Below are 20,665 nucleotides of genomic sequence, written 5' to 3'. Positions count from 1 at the left end.
GGTATAGAGCTGGGTTTTCTTTGGGGGGACGGGGAATGGGTCGTTTTGAGGTCCAAGAGAGGGGGGTAACCTCCTCGGGCTGGAGCGATGGGGGCCAGGACGGGCTCCGGCTGAGGGACGGCCGGGCGGAGGAGGAGGCAGGGTGGGGAGGTTGGGGAGTGAACGAGTTTTCGGAGTGAAAGTCTGGGAGATGGGGTGTGAGAGGTGTGAGCGAATACAAAAGCGCGAATAAGCCAAACATTTTAACCAGCTAAACCTACCAATTGTACTGCATATTGTACGGAAAAACAGAGCGTACGCGATAACGCCTACTCGGCGCTGATCGAGGCGGCCCGGTTTGACTCCACCCGTCGGGCTCTGGAAGAGCTCGGGGATGTTCTCCCGCGGGTGATGGAGCTTGTGTTGGAGGAGGTGGAGGGGGCGCCAAGGCGGGCACAGCAGGGCCTGACGCTGCTGTACGCCTGCACGCAGGTACGAGTGCCGTACATGTGTACTGCAAAGTGGGCAAATCCTTGAAAAGCGTCCATCTCATGCCATCCGCAACCCCAGTTTTGAGTCTTTGGTCGACTGCCATTCAACTTATGGGCTCGTTGTGAGCCCCGACTGTAGCTCCGTACACATGCGGTTCCCGCGCTGTACCGTACACTGTCGTACGTGTCGTATATTAACCGGACATATTGGGACTTCGGTGCAGGTTCGCCGCAACGCAGGCGTGCTGACTCAGCTGGTCGACACGTCGCAAGCCATACCCCGCCTGGCGGAGCTTCTAGACCCGCGGCTGCCGCAACCTGTACGGCATGCGGCAGCGGAACTGCTAGGCGCTCTTTCCTCAAGAGAAGATGCCAAGATACAAGCCGTACAGGTACGGCACTGAGTGGCTCGGTCATAATGTCACCGACTTCTTCTTCATCATGCGGGGGAGCGTGGGAAAAGCTTGCAGGGTGTGGGTGTACGGGCGTGTAAGTAAGGTGTGTTTTTTGGAGTGGAGGGGAGGGGAAAATACCCGAAGGTCTCACGATTTAAACCTCTCCCTCTCCCCTCTCTCTTTTCATCCCTCCCCCCCCTGCGCAGGTGGGCAGCGTGCCGCTGCTGCTGCAGGTCTGTAGCCCCCGCTGCTCCGTGGACTTTGCTACAGCTGCAGTGGCGGCCCTGGCGGCAATTACCATTCGGCGTGAGGGCAAGTACGCTGTGGTGGAGACGGCGGGGGGCCTGGCGGCGCTGGTTTCGGTGCTGGACCCCGCCAACGAGCAGCTGTGCATCAACGCCATGACGACTATTTGCAACGTGGCGGAGGCGCCCGAGGCGAGGGAGATACTGGCCGAGTGTGGCGCGGTAAGGGCTTGGTGGGAAGGGGGAAAGGGGGGGGAGGGGGAAAGGGGGGGGAGGGGGGAGGGGGAAAGGGGGGGGAGGGGGGAGGGAGAAAGGGGGGGGGGAGGGGGGAGGGGGAAAGGGGGGCCCACTGCGACACCCCTGATGCCTTGCGCTCCGGAGTCAGAACACATGTCTGAGCTTGGTTTCGGAGCCAAGCTCCATGTTTAAAATGCAGCTGATATGTTGCTAATTCAATGACTAGGTAATACTTTACTCCACAATACGAAGATTTTTCCTTTAATTCTTTTAATTTTTTTATTCTTTTTTCCCGCTCCTCCTCTTTCCCTTCCCTTGCCTGCCTGCCGATTGGCTGTTGACTGGGCTTGCGGCTAAACTTGCGGTTTCCCATCCCTTCCCCTGCCACGTCGCGTAAGGCCCCCAAGCTGCAACGGATCTTTGAAGGTGCGCTTTCGGAGCCCCTCAAGCGCAGCGCAGCGCACGCAATACGGCAGTGCCGCTTCAAGCACCTGCCGTACGAGGTCCTGCCTGGCGCGCCGGCTTTGCTGGCGGAATGATTGGCCGCGGCCGCACACGTTGCTGGGCGACTGCGCAAATTGGCGAGACACCATACGACAACCTGACTGGCTGACGGGTCAGCGAGCACAAGGCGTGCCGGCCCGGCAGGCGTGCCGACCGCGGGGTCGGTCGGAGAAGGGGTTTCCCCGGGTTGCCAACAGGAACGGGAGCAGGAACGGGAGCAGGGAAGGCCTACCTGGTGATCACACCTGGGGGGAAATCTGGGAAGGTGCGGAGCGTCGGGCGGCGGAAAAGCAGAGAGAAGCGCAGGCGGTGGTGGCGGTGGTGGCGGAGGAAGCGGAAGATGATAGACATGTATAGACCTGGACATTGGGGAGTGTTGAGGTGGTGGTGGCCATTCGGCAGGGGGACGCGCAGCAGCGGGGTGGGGGAGCTGCAGCTGCTGCAGCTGCCGGTACGGTGCAGCAGAGACCCCGGTTAAGCCAACGCACAGGGCTGGGGGCTATATATGCTACCTATATGGTCGGCGGGCTGCGCGCCGTCACCGCTCGCTACCTGGGAGAGAGAGGAGGTCGAGGGGCGGAACTCTGATGCTACCGAGGGAGGCAGGGGCAGCGGGGGAAGCAGAGGGAGGGGATTGCCAGCAGGGGTACAATGCGGCGAGTTCAGTGGCGCGCGCCCGGGTACTCCTGGAGAGGGGGGGGAGAAGGAGGAGGAGGAGGAGGAGAAGAAGGGGGGTTGGCGAGGGACCCGCCAGCCTCTAGAGCGTTTGCAGCAATCTCGCAGCAATCTCTCAGCAGGTTTTGATGCCTCCGCGCCGGTGCTGGTCGGTGCTCGGGCGCCGTCTGGGGCCCACCACCTCACACACCCCCCCCTGGGGGGCCCACCTCCTAACATACATCGACTTCCGGGAGTAGCGGGTGCGCTGCGCTGCTTCCATAGCCGGTGCCATCCCACGCTGCTGTACACTTTACACGACTTGCAGACAGGGCCGGAGCGAGGGGATCTCTCCGCGCACATGGGGAAAAGGAGGAGAGGGGAGCGAGGGAACCTCCCGTGGGGATTAATTAGATCAATCAGGCCCAGAGGCCCCGTTTTCCGCATACTGAAGAAGTAGACGGGGATGGGGCAGGCCCAGCTTTTTACTGTATAAAGACATACACACGAGTGTCCACGACTGTGTGCCCCCCCTCATTCGGTTATCACCCCCCCAAAGAGCTTTTTCCACAGGCCGGTAGGCTAGGTGTGCACATGGAGAGGAAAGCATGAGGGAAGGTGGACGGGATACGGAGATACGCAACGCACTGAGCTCCGCCTGCGGTTTATTAAGACTGGAAAGCGGCTTATTGTTGCCTGTCCTAGCAAAAGTGACAAGGAGGCGCGGGAGAAATGCGCTCGCAGGTGTTTTGAGAGAGTGCCTGTGTGTGTGTGCGCGTGCGTGCGCGTGTGTGTGTATGTTTATGTGTGTTGCGAGGAAGAAGGGGTGACAAGGGCTCTCAAAGGACGCGTGCCGTGATATACCAAGGTTACTGCTGCCAACCCTCTCTTCTTTCCACATTCCAGCCTACAAAGCATCATGTGGGTTTTAGTAAAGATATCCCGTCTACAACCCCACTCGCACTTTGTCGCCGCGTGAGCGGTTTTACAGAATTAAAAACCTGAAATGGGCAGCAGCAGCAGCAGCAAGGACAGTCACAGCAATATGATATGAGCATTTCAAGAGTAGCAGTAGCAGCAGCAGTATAAGTACCATAGCGCAGTTGCCTGACTGTACAGCACACACCCAGCGGCGGCTGTATACGCGAGGAAGGGCGGCCTCCCCTCGGACAGACAGACAGACAGACACCCAAATGAAGCAGACTGGTCCAGGGGGAAACCAAAACAGCGTCCGGATCATCAACAAGAAATAATAATTGTGCCATAGTGCACAATAAAGCTGGGTTGGAGAGAGAGGGGATTTCGATCTATCCCTCCCTGTGGCTATAGCTTGAGCTATAATACAAACGCCAAGGCACATCTCCTCGCCATGCGGACTCGACTGCACATAACCCTCCTCTCTCTCTCTCTCGCCACCTCATTACACGCTCCGTACACCACCTCCTCCGTACACCACCTCCTGCACATCCCCCCCGTTCCCGACGTCCAGCAAACACAGTAAAAGGCAACTCCCGGCCCTACAACACAACAACAACAACAGCAGCTGCAATCAGAAGCATGTCCCTAACCTCACCTCGCCGAAACACGCGTCCCAAAGAGGGTTTTAAACAACACAAACACGCCTTAAATATCATGTGCCGCTATATCACGGTGCCACGTCTCATGCTTACACACGCAACATACGTAAGCACGTGCATACATACATACATACATACATACATACATACATACATATGTCATCGATTACATGTGGTAGAGACGCAGGGTCGCGCGCAATTGGACGAGCAGGAGGGGTCTGTGGGGGCCGCTCACGTCCCCCTTTCTCCTCCCGCTAGGGGGAGACTGCTTCGGCGGCCGCTCCTTCCCGTTGGGGTATACGGTTAGGTATACCCCTGGCCAGCGTCTGGCATGGGTCGATGTGTTTTACAGAAACAAACAAACAATGCATGCATAGATACATACATATGCCGCTCAGGCAGCGTCGAATCCCGTTTCATTGCTTTCGGCTTTCCGATTGACATTCGCCGGGTGCGTACATAAATTCACTCTCACACGCGCACACACAGCTGCACGGATGGTCCCTCGTCCTGTTCTGGCAATACTCACAAACTCACACATGCTCACAGACACACGTACTTTTACAGACTGACATACATGTTCAACCCGCTAGTGGGGTAATGAGCAAATCCAACACTTTTCAAGGGCCCCTATCCAGCTCTGAGACCCTGTTGCCCCTACCGCCTACCTCTGCCCGCGCTGCGGATATACACAGACGAGCCATACAGACTGGTACGGCACTAGGAAAAAACTGAAAATTTTCCTCCGTACTTTTTTCGGACAGCCGAGCAAGCAACAAGGAGCGCTGTGATCTGTCAGCTAGACATTCAAACCGGATTTGAAATTTGAAAAATCAGTTTCAGAACGCAACCACAACAGCAGCATATGCTGGGAAGGGGCATGAAACTTCCTTTCGTGGATTTTAAGTCGTACTGCACGTGTTTGCCAGTGTACGTTCATGTATTCGTATTCGTACTTGGGATAATCTCACGAATCACGTTGGCCAACTCGTGTCCGTACATTCCGTAAGTCAGCTATATCTTTTAAATTAGCTCAAACGAGATATACACTTGCTGACGATGATGACGATCAAAAAACATTATATCTTGAGTTAGGACAAGCAACGATAGTACACTAGGCATATCCAGCAACATGTCGTACTACAAGGTACACTGCCGTACTCACGCGTGCCTTTTCATCACTCCACCACCGCCAAGGCGTGCCAGCCGCCGAGCGCCAGGGCCTGCAACAGTACGATGAAAACATGTACGGCAGGCAGGGCCTCAAGTCTCAAGAGAAAAAGGTAAGGAAACGGTTCACAGTCAAGAAAGGGAACAGAATTCATTCAACGAAGAAAAAGAACGACAAATGTAAAAGATGAATGTCATTTTTATCTTAATAAGATCCAGAAGCTTCTTAGTGATATACGCCGCATGAATGCCCCCAAAAAGGAAATATGCAAACGGCTCCTCACAACAGACGTAGAAGGGAGGATCCGAGCGAAAAATATCCCCCAGCGAAAAACATCCCCCAGCGAAAAATATCCCCAAGCGAAAAATATTCCCAAGCGAAAACACTGTCACACGCACGCAGAGACTTCTTCATATGTACACACCAGAGCTATTCAGATTAAATGTCTGAACAGCAAAATCTGAATAGCGTTCAGATCAGTAAAACCCTAAGACAAGGGCACTTACGCGCACAGGGCCCCCCAAGCCGTCCAGTTTTGCCGGCGCCTTCCCGCCAAAGCCAGGCCAGTGCCACAGGACGTCGTCTTTATGCCGCGGCGGCGCCACCTCCGTCGGCCAATCGCCGCCGGCGACGCCGCCGTCTCCACTGCTGTCGTACGCCAGGTTCGGATGGCGCCTCGCGATGCTGTCCGCATGGTGACGATCTAGCAACCGGCCCCAGATCCAGACCTCCCCGAGCTCCGAAACCACGGCGGAGCTGTGCATTCCCGCCACGAGCTGCCGTACAGCATCCCCGACGGGCAGCGTCAGCACCAGGTTGGGCCGCCGCCACGACGCCGTCGACGCGACGGCGCCGGAGGCGTCTAGCGTCCGACCCACCATCCAAACCCGGTGACCGTCCGATAGCAGCAGATGCTGGAGCCCGGCGGCGATATGAAGAATGGGCGGGAGGTCAGGAATTACCCCTACAACCACCCGGCCACCTGCAGGCGGGGGAACGACGCGGGAGAAAACGGCGGGGGGGGGGAAAGAGATATTGTTTACTGTCGTACAACAACCCAACGTGTCCTCCTTCGCGCTTCTTCTTCTCCTTCTTCTTCTTCCAGTCTTGTCAGGAATCGCCCCACGGCTGGGCTGGGCTACGGCTGCTTGTGTGGTACTTCGTAGTACCACACAAGTACGACATGACCTCCTTTTGTACTGCGGCCGTACCACAGACCACGTGGACTCCTCTCCCCGCAAGCCCTTATCACCCGCCCCCCACCTCCCTCCCTCCCTTCCCCCCTCTCACACACACACAGATACCATTCACACTCGCTTCCCGAGGCTAAGCTCATTAAACAACACATACATACATACGTACTAGGGTGACTGAATGAGGGTGCCCCGATATGCCGGGGAAGGCAGGGTTTCGCAGGGTAGCTGCCACGGGTGAAGATATACCCCCCTGTTTCACACACACATACATACATACATACATACATACGGACACACATCGACCGGGAGACATTCCCCCCTACCTTGCACGATGTCGACGCCGCGCTCGGTCAAACCCAACGAACAGCCTCTGCTACTGCCACCGCTACTGCTGCTGCCACTACCGCTATCCACAGTGCTGCTACTGCCAGCTTCAGCACTGTTGGAGCTCCCTCCCTCTGTCTCGCCCCCCGGCACCTTGCCCCACACGACCACGCGCCCCGACGCGGTCAGGGCGGCGCAGAAGCTGCCGCCCGAAACAACCCGCCTCGCACCCCCGCTGTCCTCCAACACGGCCGCCAAACTACCGGATACCTTCTGCGGGGGCCAATTAATGCCATTTAATGCCAATTAATGATGATATCGCATTATAGATTAAGTTCTATATAAATATATGCAAATTGGATTGCGCATTGGATGCAAGATGTAAAGAGGAGGGAGTGAAGATGTTATGTGCAATGACGTCCAGCGTTTTGTACACACAGATCGTGCATACATGCAAAAGCTGTGCAATACATCGACTTAACAAATGTTTTCGCGCGCGCGCACACGCAAACGGCGTAGTGCGGGTTTTCAGGGTTCTCTCCATGTAGAGTACGACTGCCGAACACATAAACAACAACGCGCACACACCCTTTTACCCTCCCTTCCCTTCCGACCCCACCCCGTCGTTCGCACGAAACAAAAGGCCCATCTCACTCTCTTCCCACCATAACTCACTCCTCCCCTCCCCACCCTCTTCCCCACCTGCGCCGAGGTACTCCAGCTGCTATGGGACCCCAAGGACCCGTTGTAACAGGCACCAAATGTCCACACCTCACCCGCCTCTGTCAGAGCCGCAGAAAAGTACTTGCTAGCAGCCACCCCCACGACGATCTCCCTTTCCAGCCCGCTGGGCAGCACAACTCGCATGGAGGCATCGACTGCATGGCGGGCAAGCGGCCGGCGGCCGGTATGGTGCGTGAAGACGAAGAGCAATGGTGACCGGGGTGAAAAAACACATATTAGTCTCAGGTGCAGTAATCATGCACGGCCAGTGCCTGGCACAGTGGCTCTACTCTTCGGGAGTCTGGAGCCCGCTGTAACAACCACACACACACATTCACAAACACATGAAGGGAAAACAAAAGATGAACTGCCGGTGGCATCCAAAGGCAGGTTTGAGCCGCGAGCGGCGGGGTAGCACTGCAACACAGAAAAACACGCTCTCCACTTCAGCTCGGGAATACACAGCACGAGATGTGGCGATATTTCAATCCTCCTCCCCTTCCCCCAACATCAACACACCCGCTTCCCTCCCCCCCCTTTTTCCCCCCCTCTACACTTCCTCCTACCCCCAGCACAGTCTACTTGTCCCATGCCGTACGTCGTACAATCATGCTCGTACGACGTACGGCATCATACTCGTACACCTCTCCGCTCACCTCCTCCGTGTCCCATTGTCATTGGAGTCGTTGTCCCCGTCGCCGCCGCCGCCGCAGCAGCAGCAGCCCATAGGGGGTGCTGGTCCCGGCCTATCCGCAGCGGTGTGGCCTGCTGCCCAGGCTGAATGCCGCTGCCCGCGAATGCGCCCTCGAAATCCAGACCGCCAAAGTGCAGAGAGGAACGGGCGCCAGACACGGACACTCCGACAATGCCATCGCCGGATCCGCCGCCGCCGCCGCGGCCCGCCGCCGCTAGCGGCCTCCAGCCGCTCGCTGTCCTGCTACCCCCCCCCACACACACACGCGGGACCCCCGGGATCCCCGACACCGCCGCCGCACCGCGCCATTCCGAGGTCCACAACACGCCATCCGTGAGTGGAGGAGAGCGATGCCGGCGCCGGCGGCGGTGCAACGTTTGGTGTCGAGCAATCACCGAAAGCAATATCGCCGCAATCGGATGCGACATTTTATATCGCATTGGACACGCGGGGAGAGAGATGCAGAGGCGTGCAGAGGCGTAAGTCATACTATTTGCTTTTCAGCGGGAGCGGACCCAACCACGTGACAGCGGACCCAACCGTGGTGGTGTTGTACGTCGTCGTACATATAATATTATACGACACGTTGGCTCTTTACACGATTTACAGGTCCCTCACAAACTTTGTACACAAGACCCCCCCCGGGCGCATTCCGGACCATGGCCATTGGAAAACGCCCCGTCCCAGACCTTTCCGGTCGTGAATAATACGTGTTGCCGTACATTTGGCAGTTGGGTGCCTAACCGTACCTTTGGATACAACTTCCAACTACCAACAGTCCACACTCAGCTCCCCGCACACCCAGCCAGTACCCGTGCCTCATGTACCTGTCGGGGCCCCACTGGTGCTGGTGTACGGCACCGCTACCGTGGCCGTACGACGAGTGTGTCGTATGCGCCGGCGACCCGCTCCCTGGAGCACTCATGAGTGAGTGGATCGCTTGCCGAGCCCGCTGCTCCCGGCTGGCGCGGGGCTCCTGGGGATGGGAACCAAAAACACCAGCGGTTTTACGTGGGGTTTTAGGGTTTTAAGTGCGATTTGCTGCTGCTACTGCTACTGTAGCTGTAGTTTCTCCAAAACCGAACGCCTCCCCTCCCCCGTCTCTCCCGCCCCGGCCCGCTCCTCTACTCTACCCTAACCATCCCACAGTGCAACAAAACCCAATTTCCCCCCTCCCTTTTCCCCCCCCATTCTAGCTTCCCCTCCCCACACCCCATCTCACCCCGCCCTGCCCTGCCCCTCCCCCCCTCAATGTCGTACCGCTGCAACGGTTTCCTTCAACGCCCGAAATGTGTCGTAGAAGGCACGCCGGTGCTGGGTCGCAATGACCTCCAACGGCGTACCCAGCCCGCATTGACCCTCCTTGTTCTCGCCACAGGCCCACAACCCCCCGGACTGGTCCACAAACAGCGTGTGGGTATCGCCCAGGGCCACCTGCCGTACAGCTGCACGGCCCACCAGGCTTTCCACCTGGGGTGAGTCGGACGGTGGTGGTGTGGATGAGGGAGGAGGGACGGGGGCCGCGGGTGGAGGAAAGCTTGATGGGCGGGGGGGAGGGGGGCCACTCCAGGGGGGAATGTAGGAGGAGGAGGAGGAGGACTAACCGACGGGTTTTGGGGTGTCTGTCGTTGTTCAAATTTTGAGAGTTGATAGAGTTGATAGAGTAGGGAAATCGTGCAAGTGGGAAAGTTTGCGACATGAACTGGATGTACACAAGATGGGGCCAGGTCAAAGCCGTAATTTGAGCACGTACAGCATATAGTACATATTTGGGGAGAGGATGGATGTTGGGTTGCTTTGGAGGGTGCGAGGGAGGTTGGGCCGCCGGCTGAGCTGCGCATGAGCTGGTGGAGGGAAGAAGACTACGATGGTTGGGGGTTTGGATATTGCAAAACGTCACAGGGTCCATTAAGTTATCCTGAAGACAGATATAGAAGCTTATTTGCGCGGTAATGGATAGGAGAAGCAGACTTTCCAGAGCTTAACAACGAAGATGTGGTGACGTGGCAAGGGCTGGACCTGAGCAGTTAAGTCTTGAGCTCTGGGACGTTTCCACATGTCGCTCCCAGGTGAATTGAAAACGTTTGCATGGGTTGAAGGAAGACAGCCTCTTACAGGCACCAGGTTTAATGCTCACTCGATGCGGCGAGTGGACGTGCTGTGCCGTCCCGTGCCCGAGCTTTCCGCCCTTGCCATCGCCCCATGTCCATGCTTCGCCATGAGCTGTCACTGCGCTGCTGTGCAGTTTGCCAGCGACGACTTCGGTGACAGCAGCATCGTGCAGTTCTATCACAGGCGTTGGCCTCAGTACCAGCAATGAAGACTCAACGCCACATTGCCCTTCAACATTCCGCCCCCTTCACCGAAGTACACGCAAAACGGCATTACGTTGTTGTATTAGGGTTTGATTTCCACTACGCCAGCCACAAAATCGGACATCATTATACAGCAATAAATCATCGTGCTAAAAAACATGAGCATATTGCAGGCATTAGGCAGGGGTGAAACCAACCCACAGACTCATCCTTACCAAGAAAGGACCGCAAGACCACGCGAAATAATCGATGCTACTGTTGTTGCTGCTGTAACATTCGATGGTATCGACTGGCAAGCCGACAAAGAGTGAGAGAGCATTCCCTTGTACAGGGGTAAACAAATTCGTGCTATATTACTCAGGGCTCGACAGCAGCCGTCCCTGTATTGTTGTGCTTGGACACGATGTACAAAGCAATATTGCTAACTCTTAATATGCTATGCGCATTGCATGCTGGATTATGCGGCAGTTGTGCTGTTGCCGTACAATCTTTTTACATGGCCATTGTTGCCACTCTTCACCCCCAAACAAACAACAATACATCACAACTTTGTCTTTTCCTCATCCTGAGTGACCTGGGTCTGACTGCCTGGCCCTCCGTGGCCAGTTCTGACCAGCCATCGCCTTGACCTTTTTGCTTGCACGTTGTTACGCATACCAATGCTACAAACAAGCGCGAACTCCAAATGTATCAGGGCTAATGTGTCTTCTCTGGCCGTCTTACCCGCGGCAACTTTGCCAAAACCCGGCAAGGCGCTCTTTCCATGGCGCGGCATTCAGTCCAGGCGACAGGCCCCAGCCGGGACCACACCCGCGCGCTACCCCCTAAAGGCACTGCAAGAGGACGCTTCCGGCATCAGCCAAGGTAAGCCCTCATTGGCGACATTACAACAGCCTCTAGCACCTTTCGCTCGGATGCATCGAACGGAGCTCAGCGCGACAAAAGTTACAGGCGCGGGCTTGATTGCCGGCAGCACTACTGCGTTGCTGATACTGCCGCTGTTGCTGTCAGTGGGGCCCTAGGCGAATGGAGTACGACCTGGAGCAATGGTGGTGGGGCCAGGCTTCTTGGAGTCGTAGCTGCCAAGCGTCAGCTTCCTCTTGACCACCCTTAGCGGATACCGACATACCTGCCGGATTCACAAGTACACACATACATACATGCATAAATACATACATGCGTACGGACGTATACGTGCGTGGTCGCAGTGCACCTACACGTGTGTGAGTGTGTGTGTGTGTGTTTTACATGGTTGGGAGTGCGTGACCCCATACCTGTAAAACTACCCATACGAGCCGAAGGCCCAAGGGCAACATTACTTCAACGCCTAAAAGCCACGGAGAAAAGGAAACACCGCACTATCAGCCCAGACTAGCACCCAAAGGGGGGATAAGTGAGTTGCGGTGAGCCCACATACGTGCCAACATCCTCGCCAGACGTGCTGGTTCCCATTTCATGGCCTCCAACATGCTCTGTTGATGATCGGATCCCTCTTCCGCACGAATATTTTTATAGGCTGGGCATTCCAATAACACGTGTTCTTCATCCTCGACTTGGCTATTGGTGCCACAACAGCGGCAAATTCGCTGCTCCCTGGGGACATGGTACTTGCCCTTTCGTGCTCTGTTTGCCTCCAAAGCCCAGCAACATAAAAACGAAACTACACACCTGATTACGATGTGCGCTAAACGAGGAATGAAAACCTTAGCATGCTGTGTTGGCCACATGACGGCTGCGGCAGCCCCGAAAGCGGCAGAGCCCCATCCAGTGCTTATACCCCGCCATCTGTACCCCCCCGGTTGCTTCCCATCTGATGGGTACACCTCTGGCAAGAAAGTCAGACGCGCACCGCAAATGGTCCCAGCCGCTCATCAAACGCTCCCTTAGTGCTGTTATCACGGCTCCTCTTCGAGGCGAGGCCTACCCAACCACCAGTCAACACGCTCCTTTATCCCCACGACTTCTTGCGGTATTCCCTACCTGTGGCTCTGTGTGTGTGTGTATCATATAATATTGCTGCCAGGCGTGTCCGTTGCAACCACCTCAACGGACAACGGTCAACCAGCCAACGACGCGCCCGCAGCGGCGGCAACCGCAGCTGCTACCGATGGCGCCTCTGAAGCACCGAGTGCCCGCACCGCCCATCTCGAGGGGGGAAACGGGGCGGCAGTTGCTGCCAACAGCAACAGCAGCAAAAGCCAAAGTGACGACCATGGCGCCTGGCGCTGGGAGGAAAGCGATGATGCTGTACGGGCGTACGGCTCACTGGTAGCTCTGCTGGCGCTCGGCAACTTGCCCGTACTCCACGGTACCAAGCTGGCAGATCTGCCGTACTTTGTAGGCCTGGCGATTGTGACGATTTACATTGGAGCCCATCGAGGCCTTACGACGCGACAGCGGCAGCAGATCTCCATTAAAGAGGTAAACCTACCTCCATATTTGCTGGGAAGGTCCGGTTCTGGATCTGGATCTGGATCTCTGGATCTGGATCCGGGGTCAAGAGAGGGACATCTGCGCATTTGGCGTGCAGAGAATGTGTATATGAAAACAACAATCTGAACAGGTCGTTGTTCTGTCTGAACAGGAAGCGGGACGTATCAGCGTCCAAGGAAATGATTGGCCACAAGTAACCCGCGTACAACCCCTCGAGAGCAGCCTCCTCCATCGTGCAGCACACCCTTACTTTGCCAGCACGCGCCTGTAAACCTAGTTATCCTGGCGCAGCTACTGCCTGTCTGCCGTACCTAATGCCGTATTTCCCGAACTACTTTACAGGGTATTTTGGCGCCAGTATTGGCATCTGTGAGTCTGTTCGGGTTCTACCTTCTTATCAAGTACTTGCCGGATTTCAACGTGAAGGCCTTCTTGTAAGCGACCCTCTGCTTTGCTTTAGAAGTTGACCCATCTGCTTTGCTTTAGGAGTTGACCCATCTGCTTTGCTTTTTTTCGGAATCGTGTAGAGCGTAGTGTAGTGTATTTGCTTAACATCAGCGATTGTGCGTGCGCGTGTGTCCAGGGGAAAGGGGAGGGGTACGCTTGTGTATGCGTGGGTACAGTACGGCCGTGTCGTACATCGAAAAGTGCTCTCGCTCGTCCTCGTCCTGCTGGCTCATTCCCGCCCATGAAAGTGCACTACTAAGACTTATTGGCAGCACTACCGTCAGCAAGGGGGTAGCGTGCGGATGAAAATATAGTGTTACAGATTAAGAGGGCTTTACCAGCTGCATCGTGCCGTACTTTGTCGTACTACAGGAACGCGTATTTTTGGATGTTGGGGACGTTTGCCATCGGCGGCGCAGCAGTGCCCGTACTCCGAAAGGTGGGTGGCAGGGATAAATATGACTTTCTCAACCTTTATGTTTCTCGTTAATGTATTTCATGCTGTGCTGTTAATTATTTATGATGGAAATAATGTATCTGCTGGTATGTCGTCTGTATAATAGGAACTACCGTTTTACGTTATGTGGTCTAATCCAGCCGTACTGTTGTACATGTTCGTACAGGTGGGCGGTCCATTGGGTGAGCTAAACCTCAAGTTCAAGTTGCCAGAGGGTTTGCTTCTGGACGAGGACGGGGCGAGCATCACTGAGGTGAGCTTTCGGGCTTCAGTTTCAGGGAATAGGGACTGCTGCTGCTGCTGCTACTGCTGCTGATACTGATACTGCTATGGCTGCTGCTGCTGCTGATACTATGGCTGCTGCTGCTGCTTCTATGGCTGCTGCTGCTGAGTCCGCCACTATATATACTCGCCGGATAACGTTTTGCACATCACCTTCCACACGCACCTTTTCACATGGACCGCACCTCCCCAAACCCACCCGCACTGCTCACGTTCGTCCTCTCCCCCTCCCCCCCCTTCACTCGTTCGTGGTTCGTCTTTTCCCCCCCCTCCCCTTTATGGGTGTCGCTCGAAGGCCGAGGCCGCCCCCACGGACCTGCTGGCCGTGGCTCTGGCTCTGGGGCTGTCCTCGGCGGAGCTGCTCTCCGGCCACACAAGCTTCACCCTCAACAACCTGGTCGCTACCTTGGTGGCCACGGATATACTGCAGCTCATAGGCCCTAGGAGCTTCCGTACGGCAGGGCTGTTGCTGCTGGGCCTGCTACTGTACGACGTGTTCTGGGTATTTGGCTCGCCCAAGGTGAAATTATCTTATTATTATCTTATTATCTATTTTGGCGCCTGTTTGCTAATTGGTTTTTTTTATTAAAACCATAAAAAACCAAAACGTAAAACATAAGAAATGCATGCCTTGCAATAGGTCCACGACGCAACAGCGTATCCAGTCGCGCACGTATGTATGTCGTTACAGGGTGGTTAAGCTTCACCAGCGGCCCCCTTTCCCGAGGCAGTTCCCTGCTCTCCGTTGCTAGAGGGGCACCCTAGACCGTTCACCCCATCCGACTTCAGAATGTATTCGTTGGGTCTAGCAACTCACCACCAGCATCCAACCAAATCTAGCGGATCAACGGCGCCTCAACTTAGTTCCTGGTCAGCTCGCAAGTTGATATTATCACGTCCTATACCGTCCATAAGGAGGGGAGCCACCTCCCATTTCAACACTCCTCAAACACCCGAGAAGTCGGCAGGCGGATCGGACACTCCGGGAGCAGAAGTCAGGCCTTAACCTCTGCCAGCCGCCTGCCTGTATGTATGTATGTATGTATGTATGTATGTCCTTGAATGCTATTCTATGTGTGCTCGTGTATCGCGGTTTTATCATTTCCAGGTGGTTGGGGATAACGTAATGCTGGCGGTTGCCACTTCGGACATGGTTTCGGGGCCCACTCGCATCCTCTTTCCCCGCACCCTCGACGGCGGGAGCACCGTAGAAGCCGCCGCCGCGGCCTTCCCGTACTCTCTCCTAGGCCTGGGCGACATCGCCATCCCTGGACTGCTGGCCTGCCTGGCGCTCAGGTGGGACGTTTTCTGGAACTGCGCCCGGGCGAAGGAAGTGCTGAGACATGGGGCACATGAGGGATGGAGTACATGCGGTATGGGGCACATGAGGGATGGAGTACATGCAAATGTCCAATGCCACAGCCGGCCGATATGGCTAGGGTAGCCCAAAGGCTTAGATAGAAAAGTTATCTCACCTCAATCTAATTAGATCTTATTAGTTCTAATTAGATTGGTTCAGAATCTCATCTAAGGATTTCTACTGCTACTTCTCAAACTCTTAATCAATCTTCATGAAACTTGGTAATTATGTTCCTAGTGGTTAATATATTCTATTGTAAGTATATCATATCATATCATATACGGTCCTCATCACCTTGCGGTGAGGCGCCAAGTTATCGGCGCCAGCCTGGTGCTAGGGGCTCCCATGCATAGCTGTAGTCGTCCTGTATGGATGTCCCTGTGGGCGTGTACGTGGATTGACCCATGTGGGCATTCACGTGCATGGAGTCGCGAATATGGTATGTATTGTATGTATGTATGTATGGTACGGCACATGCATCCCGCAGGTACGACGCCTCGCGCTCGACGGACATGCGGGCGCGGGCCGTGGCTGCAGCGGAAGCGATCACTTCCGCTTTGGCGGCGCTTGAGCCTGGCGCCACAAGCCGCCAGGTGGGTGCGCCTGTATGTATGTCTACCTGTTTTGGGAAGGAGGAATTTGAAGTAATTTGGGTCCATTCCCTCTCGGGACATATCCATCATAAGAGGGAGATGTGAGAAACCCCAGACTGACAGTTTCGGAGCTCGAAATGTGCCGTACATTTTCACCCTATCTGTGTTTCGTTTGTACGGGGCTTGTGTCACCATCATGCTTTGCGAGCTTGTGAGGGATTTTCGCCAAACCTGAAGTCAGTCGGTGAAACGACTGGCATTTCACGGACATGCCACTGAAGGAGGGAAACCCAACCCGTGACCATCGACTGAGGGCGCTGATGGTCTTTGTGAGGTTCATCATTTTAAAGGAAGCCATCTTGCGGTACAAAAACCTCCCAACCGCCAACTACCCAACCGCATAAAATGTGCCCCATTGCCGGACTGCTGTCTCCTATCGGCCGCCCATGCCCGCGTCGGGGCTCTGGCCTTGGCCGTTTGTTTCAGATCGCCGACGCCACCGCCGACGCGGCCGAGGCGGCGTACGACAGGATCGCTGACCAAGAGGCCCGTCAACGTACGGCATCATTGGATGGAACCAATGCAGCAGGTCACGGCAGCGGCGGCGGCGTTGATCACAGTACGGCAGCGGCAGCGGCGGCGGCGGCGGCTGCCGCAACCCGTGGTGCGTCGCTTCTGCTCGATATGTCTACCGCCGCCGCCGGGGGCTCTGCGACCCGGGCTTCCGCGCGCACCAGCCGGGGCGCGTCCATTTCAGGTCGCAGTGGTGGGGATTCGAACCCGACTCCGGATGCCAAGGTTTCTAAGAGCAGTAACACCAGCACTGCCTCTTTCTCCCAGTCTTCATCCCTTTCCCCACCTGGGCCAGATGTCAACGGCTCCGGTACCTCAGGACTGTCCCCGCAGGGAACTCAGCCGCGACTGCCGGTTTCGGAGGCAGTGTTGTACCAACGCAAGTACTTCACTGCCGTCATGTTTGCGTACGTGCTCGGGCTGGTGGGCGCCTTTATCGCTAACGACGTGACGGGCCTCGGCCAGCCGGCGTTGCTGTACATCGTACCGACGACGCTAGGTGCTGTCGTACTTACAGGTGTACGGCGCGACGAGCTTGGGCGGCTTTGGAGCTTCACAGACGTGCCGTCGTACGGGCTGCAGCAGGGGAAGGCGGGGACGGATGGGACGAAGGGTCCAACCCTTGGCGTGGCGGCCCGGGAGCGTGGCACTGGCCGCGGGTAGAGGCATGCAGGCTGTTGGTGTGGTTTCATACTTGCAGTGAACAACACGTGACAAACTGAGTTAAGACGACCAAGAAGAAAGTACAAAGGGATGTCAAAGGAACGCAACTATGCCGAAGAATGTAGTTTCAGCTAAAAAAATTGCCAGTAGTACTGGACTGCCTGAAAATAGTATATATGGTCATACATTCGATTTCCAATTTTGGATTTCTAAAAGGTTGAAATATCGTGCAATTCAACATGCCTAGGTTTGCATCTAGTTAGTGGAAGTCTGTATGTCTGCATGCATGTGTGCCTGTGGGAGCTGCTCGTCGAGGCCCATATGCGCACGCGCCAATGTGACAAACCTCCCGGCCTACCTCGACGCGTGCGCCGCGCGTGCCCCTCGATGCACTGGGCCCGGCTGGAGGTCCCAAGTCGGAAAGGACCCTGGGCTATGCGTACCACATAGCTACAATCGTTCGTTTGTCAGAGCACCAACAGCCCCCAATCGTTAAACCATATGGATAAAGCTGACAGCCACTTAGTAGAGGGCGGGGGGGAAGGTTGTCCGGCTTGCTATGCGACTGTCGATAGGGGCCCACATCGCCCATGTTGACATGGGCGCATGCTGATCTGGGGGAACTGAAGGGTTAGAAAGGCTGCTCAGACGGCTGGACCCTGGCATATGGACAGCATCTCCGTCAACGCCCACTGCCTACCCAAACAAACCCCTCTGTCGCGCGCAATCGCCCGCGCGCGTGGCACTTTCCCCAGCACTTTCCTTCACGCGCCTCAATTGATTGAAACAATATCCTCTCCGCGGGACGACCATCTGGGCGTGAGTGTTCCTTGGACTAGGTGCGCACACACAGCGACACACAAGGCCACCAGTCTTCCTTGGCACTTGCGGCAGCCCGGAGACAAGTCCAGTCGAAGTTGTGACACATGCCATCATACGCGCACGATGGGATGACGGAGCTTCAGATTGGCGGGGCGCTCTCCAGGGGGCTGAAGCGGTTACATCTCCGGGATAGGGGCTGTTAAGACCAGCAAAGCGCCAGACCCACGTATAGTCCTATTACTACTGTGTTACCATCCTCTAGGATATGAGTGTCGGTCGTTTTCCAACAGGGGCCTTCCAGGACAATGAGAGCCTTGTGGGTTTTCCTTTACAGGCGCGGAGTCCAGGTGGTAATGAAGCTTGTACGGCATGAGTGGGGGCGCAACAAGTCATCCCCGTAGATATCGCGAAGGTAAGGGTGGCTAACAGGAGTGCATTGCTGGCGAGGAAGAGAGATAGCCCCCTTGCCAAGGCAAGGCAAGGCAAGTGACCGCAAAGCCGGCGCCTGACATGCCCCGTTCCCTCGCCCTATTTGTTGTACGGCGGGCGCTGGCCGGCGCTCATCCACCCCAGGATCACAGGTGACGCCGTGTCTTACAGAGACGACTGGGCAGACTGAACAAAGCCTTGGGCGGGAAGCACGGCTTCCAGTCGGCCCGGAAACGGGCGAGCAGGACGCAGAGGCGAACGGTTAAGAAAACGGTTAAGGGGGGCGGGGGAGACTGCAGGTGATAATGGGCTTCAGATCGCGGGCCAGGTGCCGTCCTGTGCCATTTCCTGTGCGGATGGGAGTGCCATTATCTGGCGGATGGGAGGGGCCAAACCCAATTTGCAACTTGTCGTGTAAATGTCCGTTGTATAAATGCCGGATAAATCCTCATGCACCGAAGAAAAATTTGAACAATCCTAGGACAGGCCAGGATGTTTGACCGTGCCAGAAAAAAGAGCTTAACATCTCATTTTTCGCACGTGTACGTACGTGCCTCTAAAACTGTTATGTAGTTATGTAGAACAGCTTTTTCGCTATTAAAAAGGAGGTCAGAACTCTTTTGGACATTTAGGCTGGGTCGCAAGCCGTTTTGTTGCGGCGGATGAAGGAAGTCGGAGGATAAAGGTGTCCGGCAGTGTCTGTCCCTCGAAGACGCGGCCCAACCCAAAAGAGGTCGAGAGGAAGCTACGGTGGTGCACTGCGATGGCGGGCGGCTGGCTGAGGCTGGCCTTCGCATCTTCAGCCCTTATTACTCGCTTTTTTAAGGGGTCCTTATTCCCTGTTTACTCATTATGTATGCAGTTCCTGGCATCTTATCTGTGATGCATTCGGTCATATTTTATTTTTTCCTAAGATACGGGCGAGCAGCAGAGCACAGGACCAGCTGGCATCGTTACCTTACGTCCACATTTTTCTTACGGTCGGCCGTAGACTGAACAAATCGATGTTATGCTCCATCGCTCACGCGCCGCGGCTCACGGCACGTCGTATGATGAGACCTTGAAGTTAACTCTTCAAAAAACGTTACTCTTGGCAATTGTCGCGGAACATAGCGCAAGCATCGCCCTGCAGCTGCATCGCGGATTGTGCCGCGCCGCGCTCCCGTCGCAGCTGGTCTTCGCACCGAGATCATCTAGAATCATATGTGAATCAAATCGGGATAAAAATGCAACAGGCTTGGTCTGTTTCAGCAACAGGTGCGAAAGGTTGCCTCATTAGGCTTCTGGGAGGCAGGACAGTACTGTCCAGTGTACCGCGGCGAGAATTTAGCGCATAACGCTTGCAACGACCAAACTGTACAGGAAGGATTTGTGAGATACCCAATACAGAACGCAATGGCACAATCCTATTGGATTGTACCAAGCAGCAGGCTGCCAGCCAAACGCCGACACATCGTGCCGCGGCTTCGTATTGCTTAAACGTCATCGCGTGATCCGTACTCACTACTAACTTATTGTGGGGAAGGCCATTGCGTCTGCGACCACACTCCCGCGGTACCCAAACCCTTCAAAGACAACTCCGATCAGCCATTTGGCTGTTAGTGGGAGGGCGGGTGGGCCGCTCGCACGGCAATCGAGTAGAGAGTACGAAAATAACCTAATGCAGTCATCGACAGCAGAAAACGTAAGCCTCCAGCCTCAGGCCGACTCTCTTACCTACCATTCATATTTTCTACCTCGTTCCCAAGACTCCGCCGCGTTGCCTCTAGTTCGACTCGTGCCACAGGTAACTTCGCTCGTCGCTACTTTGCCATTCACCTTCGCCTCCACCCAGCCTCTGCTTCTCCACAGAAGCGGCGACCTCCTTCGCCGTTGTTACGCCTCGTCTATGCGAATCCTCCTCATCCGACTGGGTCTTCTGCCTACCCGGTGCGCGCCCCTCTCTCCGCGCATCCGTCTCTCCGGTCCTCTCTAACGGTTGCCTACCTTACTGCAGGACTCGCCCCTTGCCTGTCCGTTGCCGGGTAGGCTTTTCTTGCCTTCCCCGGCCCCACTTGGGGCGCCCCTCCTTGGCTCGTCCACTACCTTACTTCCATCCGTT

At 55.8% G+C, this 20,665-nt stretch overlaps 4 protein-coding genes across 4 annotated transcripts in view; 3 read left to right on the top strand and 1 right to left on the bottom strand.

Annotated features, from left to right (window-relative positions):
* Positions 1–1,892, top strand: part of rsp14 (uncharacterized protein) — a 3,289-nt gene extending 1,397 nt beyond the window's left edge. Inside the window, exons 3-6 of the mRNA XM_002946017.1 lie at positions 290–471; positions 695–862; positions 1,072–1,332; positions 1,746–1,892. Of these exons, the coding sequence (XP_002946063.1) occupies positions 290–471; positions 695–862; positions 1,072–1,332; positions 1,746–1,886 (752 nt within the window). The 3' untranslated portion in view covers positions 1,887–1,892. The remainder of the gene's footprint in view (positions 1–289; positions 472–694; positions 863–1,071; positions 1,333–1,745) is intronic.
* A 3,368-nt stretch (positions 1,893–5,260) lies between these two features.
* On the bottom strand, positions 5,261–10,575 carry VOLCADRAFT_85945 (uncharacterized protein; the record flags this gene model as incomplete). The annotated part of the gene is made up of 9 exons (XM_002945658.1): positions 5,261–5,305; positions 5,760–6,235; positions 6,773–7,046; positions 7,476–7,651; positions 8,153–8,430; positions 9,018–9,166; positions 9,451–9,660; positions 10,328–10,427; positions 10,502–10,575. 9 exons carry the CDS (start codon positions 10,573–10,575, stop codon positions 5,261–5,263), a joined length of 1,782 nt encoding a protein of 593 aa, XP_002945704.1.
* A 589-nt stretch (positions 10,576–11,164) lies between these two features.
* On the top strand, positions 11,165–17,313 carry VOLCADRAFT_85944 (uncharacterized protein; the record flags this gene model as incomplete). Its single annotated transcript, XM_002946016.1, has 9 exons — positions 11,165–11,369; positions 12,529–12,926; positions 13,281–13,372; positions 13,758–13,824; positions 14,009–14,095; positions 14,420–14,644; positions 15,233–15,420; positions 15,972–16,077; positions 16,564–17,313. The coding sequence occupies 9 exons, from the start codon at positions 11,165–11,167 to the stop codon at positions 17,311–17,313; spliced, it is 2,118 nt and encodes a 705-aa protein (XP_002946062.1).
* A 2,477-nt stretch (positions 17,314–19,790) lies between these two features.
* The window catches only part of rlsK (RegA-like protein RlsK), a gene marked incomplete at both ends in the record, with an annotated part of 18,132 nt that continues 17,257 nt past the window's right edge, over positions 19,791–20,665 (top strand). The window contains 2 exons of the mRNA XM_002946015.1: positions 19,791–19,821; positions 20,399–20,493. Coding sequence (XP_002946061.1) covers positions 19,791–19,821; positions 20,399–20,493 — 126 coding nt within the window. The remainder of the gene's footprint in view (positions 19,822–20,398; positions 20,494–20,665) is intronic.

The sequence above is a fragment of the Volvox carteri genome, assembly GCF_000143455.1.
Source record: "Volvox carteri f. nagariensis unplaced genomic scaffold VOLCAscaffold_1, whole genome shotgun sequence".
Classification (NCBI taxonomy): domain Eukaryota; kingdom Viridiplantae; phylum Chlorophyta; class Chlorophyceae; order Chlamydomonadales; family Volvocaceae; genus Volvox; species Volvox carteri.
Note: the sequence above shows the minus strand (reverse complement) of the source record. Positions and strands in the feature narration are given on the sequence as shown.